The sequence below is a fragment of the Heteronotia binoei genome, chromosome 3 (genome assembly GCF_032191835.1).
Source record: "Heteronotia binoei isolate CCM8104 ecotype False Entrance Well chromosome 3, APGP_CSIRO_Hbin_v1, whole genome shotgun sequence".
Classification (NCBI taxonomy): Eukaryota; Metazoa; Chordata; class Lepidosauria; order Squamata; family Gekkonidae; genus Heteronotia; species Heteronotia binoei.
This window is the reverse complement of record NC_083225.1, coordinates 117,402,641-117,415,535: the sequence shown is the minus strand read 5'-3', so window position 1 is coordinate 117,415,535 and position 12,895 is coordinate 117,402,641. Positions and strand designations below refer to the sequence as shown.

The 12,895-nt window shown below is 46.1% G+C and overlaps 1 protein-coding gene across 1 annotated transcript in view; it reads right to left on the bottom strand.

Annotated features, from left to right (window-relative positions):
* The window catches only part of SAMSN1 (SAM domain, SH3 domain and nuclear localization signals 1), a 231,578-nt gene that overhangs the window by 185,929 nt on the left and 32,754 nt on the right, over window positions 1-12,895 (bottom strand). The window contains exon 3 of the mRNA XM_060234405.1: window positions 11,671-11,711. Coding sequence (XP_060090388.1) covers window positions 11,671-11,711 — 41 coding nt within the window. The remainder of the gene's footprint in view (window positions 1-11,670; window positions 11,712-12,895) is intronic.

The window sequence follows — 12,895 nt, the reverse complement described above, 5'->3', positions numbered from 1 at the left end:
CGTGGATAAAAATATAAAAAATATGGAGATGAGAGAAAGCCGTTGTGGATAGTGCCAACGGAAGGAATAAAAATATATGCTGAAGGTGAAGGAAAGTGGCTATCATATGGTCAAATATTGAAAATCCAAGGTGGTAAAATTGAATTAAAGATGGAAGAATTAAGTAACAAATATGATTGGTTTCAAATTCCACAAATTAAGAACTTGGTGGAAAGTGACATTAAAAGTGAAAGAATAAGAAAAGAGCAAATCGAATTGGAAAAAGTTCTACTTGGAGACAATGAAAAGTTGATTTCAAAACTATAGAAACTATTACTGAAATGGTCTACTGAAGATGAAGTAGAAAAATCTCAAATGATAAAATGGGCAATTAATGTTAATAAAGGAATACAGATGGAAACATGGGAATATTAGTGGAAGAACTCTATGAAAATTTCGACATGTTATAGTATCAAAGAAAACTTATAAAATGATGTGCAGGTGGTATATGACTCCTAAAAAGCTAGCAAAAATGAACAATAAGATGCCAGATAGATGTTGGAAATGTAAAGAGCGTGAAGGTTCTTTCTACCATATGTGGTGGACTTGTGAAAGAGCGAAACAGTTTTGGCAAATGATTCAGCAAGAAATTTCTAGAATCTTGGGATATGAATTTAAGAGAACTCCAGAGACTTTCCTATTGGGATTACAAATGGAGAAATTCCCAAAAGAAGATAGAACTGTTATTTGGTACCTGCTTTCAGCTGTTAGGACATTATATGCGCAGTTATGGAAGCAAGATAAAATACCAGAAAAATGGGACTGGATTGTAAAAGTTATGTCATGGAGTGAAATGGACAAACTGAATCTTGAGAGACTATGAGTTAGAGGGATTTAAAAGGGATTAGGATAAATTTAGAAAGTACATAGAAAAAGAATGTAAAATAAAAGGACACTGGGTGATTTTTGAGAATACCACTTAGGTTTTCAGAAGAAGAAAGAAGATGAATTGTAACTACTGGGTGGGACTTTATAAAGAATAAGAAAAGGAGTTTTTTTAACTTCTTTGCAAAATGATATATATATTTTTTCGTTTTATTTCTTATTATTAAGATTCTTTTAAAGTTAAAGATACCTTTTGATATTAGAAGTTTAGGTAACTGACACTGGCGGAAGTCAAGATTTGGGGGGAGGGGAGGAGGGGAAAGTGTAATGTATGGGGAAGGTAGTAAGTGTTAATATTTTATTAGAACTGGATATAATTACCATATATTACCAAATAAAATTGTGTTTAAACAATATGTGTTCAGGTCAAGAGAAAGAGACTGAGTTTCTAGAAGCTCTCAATGACTGTGCTATGGAGCAGATGGTCACAGAACCTACCAGGGGCGGGGCAATCCTGGATTTGGTCCTAAGTAATACCTAAGACTTGGTGAGAGATGTAAAAGTGATCGCACCGCTTGGGAGCAGTGACCATAACATTATTGATTTCACCATCTGTATAAATAGAGAGTTGCCCCAAAAGACCAGCACAACCACGTTTAACTTTAAAAGGGGTAAATTCTCTGAGATGAGGAGGCATGTGAAGAGGAAACTGAAAGGAAAGATAAATACAGTCAAAACCCTTGAGGAAGCTTGGAGGCTATTTAAAACTACAATCCTAGAAGCGCAGATAAAAAATATACACAAGTTAGGAAAGGCACAAACAGGTATAAGAAAAGGCCTGCATGGTTAACAAACAAAGTAATGGAAGCTGTAAAAGGTAAGAAGGACTCCTTTAAGCAGTGGAAAGCTAGTCCAAGTGAGATTAATAAAAGGGAACACAGGCTGTGGCAAATCAAATGCAAGACTGTAATCAGGCAGGCAAAAAGGGACTATAAGGATCATATTGCAAAAAACATAAAGACGAACAATAAACATTTCTTCAAATATATTAGAAGCAGTAAACCAGACAGTGAGGCCCATGGATGACCAAGGGAGGTCCTACAACTGATAGACAAATTAAAAACTAATAAGTCACCAGGTTTGGATGGCATACATCCAAGAGTTCTGAAAGAACTCGAAGTTGAACTTGTGGATCTCCTGACAACAGTATGTAATCTTTCATTGATATCTGCCTCCGTTCCTGAGGACTGGAAGGTAGCAAATGTCACCCCCATCTTTAAAAAGGGTTCCAGAGGAGATCCAGGAAATTACAGGCCAGTCAGTCTGACTTCAATACTGGGAAAGTTGGTAGAAACCATTATCAAGGACAGAATGAGTAGGCACATCGATGAACATGGGTTATTGAGGAAGACTCAGCATGGGTTCTGTAAAGGAACATCTCGCCTCACTAACCTGTTAGAGTTCTTTGAGGGGGTGAACAAACATGTGGACAAAGGCGACCCAATACATGTTGTTTACCTTGACTTCCAGAAAGCTTTTGATAAAGTTCCTCATCAAAGGCTCCTTAGTAAGCTTGAGAGTCATGGAGTAAAACGACAGGTCCTCTTGTGGATCAAAAACTGGCTAATTAATAGGAAGCAGAGAGTGAGTATAAATGGGCAGTCTTTGCAGTGGAGGACGGCAAGCAGTGGGGTGCCACAGGGCTCAGTACTGTGTCCCATGCTCTTTAACTTGTTCATAAATGATTTAGAGTTGGGAGTGAGCAGTGAAGTGGCCAAGTTTGCAGATGACACTAAATTGTTCAGGGTGGTGAGAACCAGAGAGGATTGTGAGGAACTCCAAAGGGATCTGTTGATCTGTTGAGGCTGGGTGAGTGGGTGTCAACATGGCAGATGAGGTTCAATGTGTCCAAGTGCAAAGTAATGCACATTGGGGCTAAGAATCCCAGCTACAATACAAGTTGATGGGGTGTGAACTGGCAGAGACTGACCAAGAGAGAGATCTTGGGGTCATCGTAGATAACTCACTGAAAATGTCAAGACAGTGTGCAATTGCAATAAAAAGGCCAATGCCATGCTGGGAATTATTAGGAAGGGAATTGAAAACAAATCAGCCAGTATCATAATGCCCCTGTATAAATCGATGGTGCGGTCTCATTTGGAATACTGTGTACAATTCTGGTCACTGCACCTCAAAAAAGATATTATAGCATTGGAAAAAGTCCAGAAAAGGGCAACTAGAACAATTAAAGGGTTGGAACACTTTCCCTATGAAGAAAGGTTAAAACACTTGGGGCTCTTTAGCTTGGAGAAACATCGACTGCGGGGTGACATGATAGAGGTTTACAAGATTATGCATGGGATTGAGAGGGTAAAGAGAGAAGTCCTTTTCTCCCTTTCTCACAATACAATAACTCATGGGCATTCAATGAAATTGCTGAGCAGTCAGGTTAAAACGGATAAAAGGAAGCACTTCTTCACCCAAAGGGTGATTAACATGTGGAATTCACTGCCACAGGAGGTGGTGGCAGCCACAAGCATAGCCAGTTTCAAGAGGGGATTGGATAAAAATATGGAGCAGAGGTCCTTCAGTGGCTATTAGCCGCAGTGTGTGTGTGTGTGTGTGCGTGTATATATATATATTGGCCACTGTGTGACACAGTGTTGGACTAGATGGGCCATTGGCCTGATCCAGCATGGCTTCTCTAATGTTCTTATGTTCATGGAGGCAGCATATCAAATGCAGCAGCCTCTTATCGATAGAGGAATCCCTCAATTTAGCCCATAATCTACCTCATGAGATGGTATGAAAGGCAGCCCTCAAATCTATAAATGCTGAGTATAAATTTTTCCTAGGGGTCAGTGCATATTTATAGATTAGATAATCCAGTACCAGGCAGTGATCCATGGTGGAATGACCTTGAGAAAAACCTGCTTGTTCTATTTCTAGTATGTTCTCTTGAACTAGCCACTTGCAGAGTTTCAAGCATAGCTGTCTAGTGTATAATTTACAGATGGTGTTTAGGAAGCTTATTGGTCTATAATTATTTGGGTAATTTATATTCCCTTTTTTATATATAGGGTCTATAATCCTTTGGTATCTGGGCTGTTTGATCAATATATGTAAACAGGCTGGCTAATATTGGGGCCCACCAGTCTATATTTGATTTAAGAAGTTCTGCAACAATGAAGTCGCTTCCTGGAGCTTTACCTTTTCTCAGCTGTGAAACTAATGAAGTGATCTCTACATCTGTGACTGATGGCCAAGTTGGGACATTTGTTAAGAGGCCAAATTCATAAGAAATACAACCATGATCTCTATACAGGGTATCAAAATGGTTTCCCCATGTTTCTACTGCAATATTATTGATCGCCGCATTTGCTTTATTTTTTTGAATACGAGATCAGCTTCTAAAAGCATAAATTATCCCTCTCTTTAGTAGCCCTAATTAATGATTGCCATTTATTATGGGTATCCATGTTCTTTTTTTTCCTTCAGCATATTTTTATAGTTTATCTTCAATGCTTGATGTTTAAGGTTGGCATTTAGATTTGGAAGGCTTTGAAGCTCTCTGTGAGTTTGATCTTAGCTTGAACACAATCCTTATCAAACCATTTTTTGTTTAATGGTTTCCTGCCATCTTTGGAACTATTAGCTTTTGAGAGAAGGGGAATTAACTTAGATATAAGTACTTCATATGAATTTAATATAGTTTCAACAGCCTCAGAGGATGACAATAATACCTAGACTATAGACTTTACTTCAGCAGGCTGTGTCCAAGCAAGAAATTTCTGATTAAGATGGATGTTCCAGTTAATTTTTATTCTTCCTTCTTGTTCTGCTCTATATATTTTGACTTTGCTGCTGTTTGGGGGGATCTTAGTATTTCTGTCCATCTAACATTGAGGGGTAGATGGTCACTTTCTGGTCTTACATCAACTTTGAATTTGAACTTCGTTATGAGGACTTTGGGAGATCATTATATACTCTAATGTTGAGTGTTTAATCCCTGACCAGTATGTAAACTGACCTGGACAGTCATTAGCCATGGACCCATTTAACATGAAAAGATTTTGTCTAAAGGCCATTTGAGCAAAACACGCACCCACTAAATTTGCCACTGGATCTAGTGATTGGCGGTTAGCAGATGGCTGGAATGGGTTGGTGATTAAATTTTCCACTCCAAATTCAGCTGATAATTGGTCATCATTTTGACCTGATCTAGCATTGAAATCACCCCCCACAATTGTAAGTACCTTGGGAAACTTAACCATCAAGTTATGTAACTGCTTTTCTATGTTTTCCCAAGTAATTCTAATCTGAGAGTGAGAAGACTGTGGCCGTAGATACACATTTCTACATAAAATTTTGAAATTTGCAAAGGATAAACAGGCAACCAAACCCCAAGTTCCCATAGAGTCTATTTTCTCAATGATGGCCTCCAGTGCCCTTGAAACAAAGATGCTTAGGCCACCTGAGGGTCTTCGCCCCTTTGTGCTGGCTATGACAGAGATCAAAATTTCTCTACAATTCAATAAATCAGGAGGGTCCATCATCCAGGTCTCTTGAACGAGTACAATATCAAATTGTCTTATATATTTTATAAATTCTACATCATGGTTTTTGGATCTTCAGCCCACTATGTTCCAGGATAGTAAGGACAGTGACGGTCAATTTAGATTTTTAATGATGTCCATAGTTTTCTTGTTGTCTTTAAAGATGCAGCCATTTTTGTAGAAACAGGTCAAGGCTGTAGTGTATGGCGTTCGCAGAACGCAACCAGTTCATAAGGGCCACAACAGCAGAATGACATCAGCCGCGGAGGCAACTGAGAAACATCCAGGTGCCTCCGCGCTGGGCACAACGATCCGCCAATCACAGCTCATGGCGGGAAATACGGCTGACCGGCATTGGACCGGCCAGCAGGGAGAATAGTCCGGCAACTGTATATATGCGGGATCCGGCCCGCGTGCTTGCTCTCTCCATCTTGTATAGTACCATGGAATAAACTATGTTGCCCTACGCTCGTCTCCAAGTCTGGTACTTTACAGTGGCGACGAGGATGGGATTCTAGCCTCATCGGCTACGACGGAGATCTTGGGCAACGAACGACCGGACACGACCGCCGCCGCCACCATGGCCAACCAGGGCGGGATCACCGGCTATCTCGAGCCCTTCGACCCCGCAAATCCAGAGGGCTGGGAGTCCTACTCGGAACGGGTCGAGTTCTACCTCCGGGCCAACAAGATCACCGACGCCGGAGCAAAGAGGGATGTTCTCCTGAGCGTTTGCGGGCCAGCCACGTTCGAGATTGCGAAGGGTCTCTCGGCGCCCGCCCGCCTGGCGGAGAAATCCTACGAGGAGATCATCCGGCTCCTCACGGGCCATTTCTTGCCGCAGCCCTCACGGGTGGCTCGCAGATTCCTGTTCCACAGAAGGGACCAGACCGCAGGAAAGTCAGCAGCGGACTACTTGGCGGCCCTCCGCAAACTCGCCGGGAACTGCAACTTTCCCCAGCTGGAGGAAACCCTGGCCGACCGATTCACGTGGGGCCTCCGCGATGAAAGGCTCCAGCAGAAGCTCTTCACCAAAGAAGAGCTCACCCTCCAGGGCGCCTTCAGCGAGGCGGTAGCGTGGGAGAGGACCGCCAGGACGTTTCCCCGGGCCAAGACCGAGACTGCTCACCACGAGGAGCTGGACCCCGAGCACCAGGACGAGGGAGAAGCCTTCCAGACGCGACGCGACGCAGGACCCGCCGCCCGAGCTCCACAGCGCCCCCGAGCCCACGAACGGCAGAGTCAGCGCACCAGCGAAAGGGCTAAATGCGCCAGCTGCGGCGACCCCCACGATCGGCGGGACTGCCAGTACCGGACCTGGGACTGCAGGAGCTGCGGGAAGACCGGCCATATCGCGCGAGCTTGCCGAGCCAAGCCCAACCGCCCGCGGCCGACCGCGCACCACGAGGCCGCCGAGTCCCACTCCACAGTCTCCACCTCACTTCAGGTACTGAATTTACCCCTGACCACCCCCAACAAGATAACGATGGCGGTCCTCATAGACGGGGCCCCCTGCACCATGGAAGTGGACTCAGGCTCCTCCATCTCCATAATTGCGGAGGAGACCCTGAGAAGGCTACGCCCCGGCCAGGGGCTGCAGCTGCGACCGGCAAATTTCATATTGCGGGACTTCCAGCAAAACCCGGTCCAAATAGCGGGGTGGGCACGGGTGCTGGTGGAGCGGGGGTCCTTCAGAGGGCCCCTAGACATCCTGGTAGTCAAGCGGCCGCTTACCACCCTGTTGGGTCTTGCATGGTTTGGCCCCTTGGGAATCCGAGTAGAGGTGGCGCGCACAGCCACAGCAGGAGGGTTTGGGGAGGTGTGCGGAGAGTTCCCCGACGTATTCGATGGGTCGCTGGTAGTTACAAGGGCCCGGCCATCTCCCTACCGCTCGACCCGACGGTCAGACCAATCCGGCTCAAGGCAAGGAGGGTCCCCTTCGCCTTGAAGCCCAAGATCGAGGCAGAGTTGGACCGCCTAGTAGCCCAAGGGGTCCTGGAGCCAGTTGATTACGCCATGTGGGAGACCCCCATAGTGACCCCGGTCAAACCAAATGGGGACGTGCGGATATGTGCCGATTACAAGTGCACAATTAACAAAGCGCTCCAAGACAACCCATACCCGGTGCCAGTAGTCAGCTACGTCCTGGCAGCCCTGGCGGGGTCAAAGATTTTTGGGAAGCTGGACCTGGCACAAGCCTACCAGCAGCTCCCAGTGGACGCTAAAACGGCCGAGGCGCAGACGATAGTTACCCACAGGGGGGCGTTCAGGGTTAACCGGTTGCAGTTTGGGGTCAGCGTGGCTCCGGGGATCTTCCAGAGTATAATGGATGCTCTCCTTAAAGGGATCCCCGGAGTCGAGCCGTTTTTCGACAATGTTTTAATCGCCGCCCCGGACCCTGAGGAATTCCGCAACCGCCTGCGAGAGGTGCTCCGCCGTTTCCAAGCCACTGGACTAAAAGTTAAGAGGGAGAAGTGTATGCTGGGGGTGCCACGGGTGGAGTTCCTGGGTTTCGCAGTGGACGCGGAGGGAATCCACCCGACCGAGGAAAAGACCAGGGCCATTGTTCAAGCCCCAGCCCCCACGTGTAAAGCGGAGCTACAGAGCTTCCTGGGGGTCCTCAATTTCTATCACACGTTCATACCCCACAAGGCGGCTCTCGCCGAACCCCTACACCGATTACTGGACAAAAAAGCTCCATGGGTGTGGGGGAAGAAGCAAGCCGCCGCCTTCCAGGCAGTTAAAGACGTTCTGGTTTCCAACGGGGTGCTGCACCACTTCGACGAGCGCCTTCCGGTCATCTTGGCTTGCGATGCATCGCCGTACGGGGTGGGCGCAGTCCTGGGGCACCAGTTACCGGATGGCCGGGAGGTTCCGGTCGCATACTACTCACGCACCCTGACCTCGGCAGAACGGAACTACGCACAAATCGACAAGGAGGCCCTTGCCATAGTAGCGGGGGTCCATAAATTCAACGATTATTTGTATGGGCGCCGGTTCACGATAGCGACGGACCATAAGCCGCTTTTTGGTCTGTTGGCCCCAGACCGACAAAATCCCCAAATCCTGTCCCAGAGGGTGTTGAGGTGGAATCAATTCCTCAACTCGTACACCTACACGCTGGTACACAGGGCGGGCAAGGCAATGGGTCACGCGGACGCTCTCAGCCGGTTGCCGCTCCCTGACACAGGCCCCGATCCAGCCCCAGCACACCAGGTCATGTCGATCGAGTCGCTTCCGGAGCAGCCCCTCCACGCGGCGGAGGTGGCTAGAGCCACCGGGAAAAACAAAACCCTAGCACGGGTGCTCGACTGGGTGGTGAGGGGGTGGCCAGAGGGGAACATGGGGGAAGAGTTCAAACCCTACAAAATGCGAAGGGAGGAACTCACAGCCCACAAAGGGTGCCTACTATGGGGGAGCAGGGTAGTGGTCCCCCCCCTACAGAAACGGGTCTTAGAATCACTCCACGAAACACACCCAGGCATAGTGAGAATGAAGGCCCTGGCCAGGAGCTACGTATGGTGGCCGGGGATGGACGGGGAGATAGAGAACTGGGTCCGGAGATGCAGCACATGCCAGGAGTCGCGGCCGGACCCACCCAGCGCCCCGGCTACACAATGGGAGACCACAAGGAAACCGTGGTCCCGGCTCCACATTGATTTTGCCGGGCCGTTCCAGGGACAGATCTTCCTAATCATTGTAGATGCATACACAAAATGGTTAGAGGTCGTTCCCGTAGGGTCTACCTCGTCAGCAGCAGCCATTAGAGCATTACGCAGGGTCCTGTGCACCCACGGTATTCCGGACACCATAGTCTCGGACAACGGGGCAGCGTTCACCTCGGGGGACTTCCAGGCGTTCCTCCAGAGGTACCTCATTAGACACATCCGGTCAGCCCCCTTCCACCCGGCCACCAACGGCCAGGCCGAGCGGATGGTCCGAACAACAAAAGAGGCCCTGGGAAGGATAGTGCAAGGCGATTGGGACCACCGGCTAGCCGCGTTCCTCTTCGACAACCGGGTCATCCCAAACCCAGTCACCGGGGTCAGCCCAGCCGAGCTCCTCATGGGGCGCAAGCTCACCACAAGGCTAGATCGGCTAAACCCCGACAGAGCCCCCGATGTGCGAGGGTCACCGGAGGTCAGAGAAGCAGCTAGGGGGTTCTTCGCAGGGGACCCAGTGTACGCCCGCAACTACGCTTCAGGCCCCGAGTGGGTAGCCGGGCGGGTACTACGGGTCGTGGGTTCCCGCCACTATGAGGTATCCACCGAGGGGGGCCAGATCCTACACCGGCACATCGACCAGTTACACCGCCGGACTCTCCCAGAGGTACCCACGGAAACGAGGGAGGGGACAGGGTCCGAGGGGCACCCAATGACACCTGCACCGACACCACGGCCACACACACCAGCAGAGGCGGACCAACCCTCGGACCCCGACCCACAACCCAACAACGCTCAACCCCCCGGGGAAACCCCAGAGGCGGAAGTAGCCCCGGCCCCACAAGCCACTCCCAGGCGTTCAACACGGGAGCGCCAACCTCCCGCCTACCTCCAGGACTATGTCACTAACTAAGGGGGGAGGAGTGTAGTGTATGGCGTTCGCAGAACGCAACCAGTTCATAAGGGCCACAACAGCAGAATGACATCAGCCGCGGAGGCAACTGAGAAACATCCAGGTGCCTCCGCGCTGGGCGCAACGATCCGCCAATCACAGCTCGTGGCGGGAAATACGGCTGACCGGCATTGGACCGGCCAGCAGGGAGAATAGTCCGGCAACTGTATATATGCGGGATCCGGCCCGCGTGCTTGCTCTCTCCATCTTGTATAGTACCATGGAATAAACTATGTTGCCCTACGCTCGTCTCCAAGTCTGGTACTTTACAAAGGCCACTTGCTCTGGCGGGTGGCAGTATGCAGTTCCTCTAATGAGGGGGCTATTTTACCCGCTCCTCCTCACTGAGGTCTTCTTAACACATGGCACTTTATTTATACAGCTCTCCTAAAGTCTCAGCAGCGGGACTGGGGGATAACAGGAATGAAGACATCCTTTTAAGCATGGTACACAACTCGCAGGATCCAATCCAATAGTAGCAATTGTGTTGGTTAGAAAGCAACATCACAAACTGTACATTTCAAAAACCAAGGTGAGAAAAGCTGCATCTGTTAACAATTTCTTTTGTGCACTATTGTTGAAGAACCAGAAGCTCTAGTTTTTATTTGATTAGCTTAGCTTTTGAAGCCTATGTTATATTGTCATTGTACACTGAACACATCAAACATCAAAAGGCAAACAAGCTACATGCCAATATTCATCAGCCTTCTGGAATCCACACATGTTTTAATCAACATCTGGCATATCTACAGATGTTTGAAAATAAGTTTTTAAAACCATATGATGAAATAGAATGCTCACTGAGGTACACCAACTAATATTTTGTTAGCTAATTATAATCCTACTAGGACAACCATTTAGCCTGCCTGGAGTATGAAGTTGAATGTCACATGTTACCAACTGACAACAGTCTAGAATAACTGAGTCCTCATACAAACACAACACAGGAGTTCAGATGGCTCAGCACTTTCCGTATTTGTCACAGAGAGACAAATGAGCTTTGAGTTGAGATTTCAGTGGAAAGAGATGCCACCAATAAAGCAATAATGTCTTGTCATGGGCTGAATAGAATTTCCTCATTCCCCCCCCCTCCCGCCCCCAGCTCTGGCTCTTTTCTACAAAAATTAGTACTTACTTATCATTAGCAAAAATCATAACATTGGCTCACATGGATCTTAGTCAAATCAAGCTACTGCCACAGAAACGATAGCACAACCTGGGCCAAACACAACCTAAGCCAAATCGTTTTAAAACTATTTTTTTTTTATTGGGATAAAAGAGGTGAAAGCATCTAGATTATCAGGTTACTGGTACAAACATGCTCTAAATGGGTTGCCATTTAAGTCTTTTTTTGCAGGAGGAGAAATGAACATATGGTTAAACCAAGCTCAGAGATTAAAGAAAGCTAGTTGCATCAGAGTTTTGATACTCTTGCTTATATTATTGTGGATAGAAAGGCTGTGAGAATATGGGGAAAAGGTTAAATAGTGCTAGTAATGAATTACAAACCTATTTTGCTTTCAAATGACTCTCTCCTTTCCACATTCATATGAAGAATATGAAAATCTAAATACTACCAAGCTTAGATAATATCAGATAGAAAAACAATATATACAAAATAGTATTTTCAGCTTACTTTCTTTTTTTCATTAATGTCCCTTCAATATCAGAAAATTCCTTTGGGAAAAAGAAAGAAAGAATAAAACAAGTTATTGTCCATTTTGTTTAAAAGTAGCCACAATTTATTTGGATAACTAAAGCTCCTTCATGAAGTCACCCTAAGTCCACTGTGATGTCATGGCACTTTTTATCACACACACACACACAATTTATGCAGCATATTTCTTGAAGATTTATTTAGGATTCTTCTCTAAGATAAGAAGTGGAATAAGGAAGGCCCAACACATTTTGTAACTGGAGGTGGAAAATCCAAATGCTATTCCACAAATCCAGCAACTAGGCATGCATAAGTCCCCCGCATTTCATTCTGTTATTGCCTCACCATGGCATGGCATATGCTGCATATGACATGCCACATGCCTTTCAATTTAATTTGGAGAATTTCTAAAATTGAACTGGAGAGTGATTGAAAGTTGTCATTGCTTTGAGTTTAGTACTTACAGGTTAGTGATACATTTTAGTTATATGTACTAAAAATGTACTAAATGTACTAAAAATGTACTAAATGTACTAAAAATGTATCACTACATTGATTAAATCATAATATAAAATAGAATTTATTTAGAATATTTCTGTGCTGCCTCTTCAGAGTCAAGCTTGAGGCAGTTTACAATTAAGAATCACACAAGCCACTGAAATACAAACTATTGGACATAACCAGCAGAAATACTATCCATAGAACAGTAGCGGACTTTGAAAGAGATGGTAAGATAAAATCCTTAATTAAAAGCTTTGGTAAAAAGATGTGTTTCAGCCTGGCAACTAAAAGAAAGTAAAGTAGTCCCCAGGTGTTCCAAAGATGAGGTGCCACCACAGGAAATGCTCTGTCTCTAGTTTTCTCCTGTTCCATCCCTAAAGGTGGGGCACAGAGAGCAGGGCTTGAGAGGCAGATCTTAGATGGCAGTCTGGATAGTATGAGAAGAGATAGTCCTTCAGGTAAACTGGCCTCAAGCCATTTAGAGTTGTGATTTATTCATTAAAACATTATGTTTAGGATATACAGGACACACACCACAGCGAGTCTTCAGTAAAAAATTAAGTAAAATGTCTAATTGTGACACTGTAATCCACAGGACATGTCCTTAAAAATATGCTTTGAGCGTGTCCAGTCATTTGATTTTTCTGGGAGGAAATTATTACTTTATTATTCTACTAGTAATAAGACCTGTTGTGATGAAAAA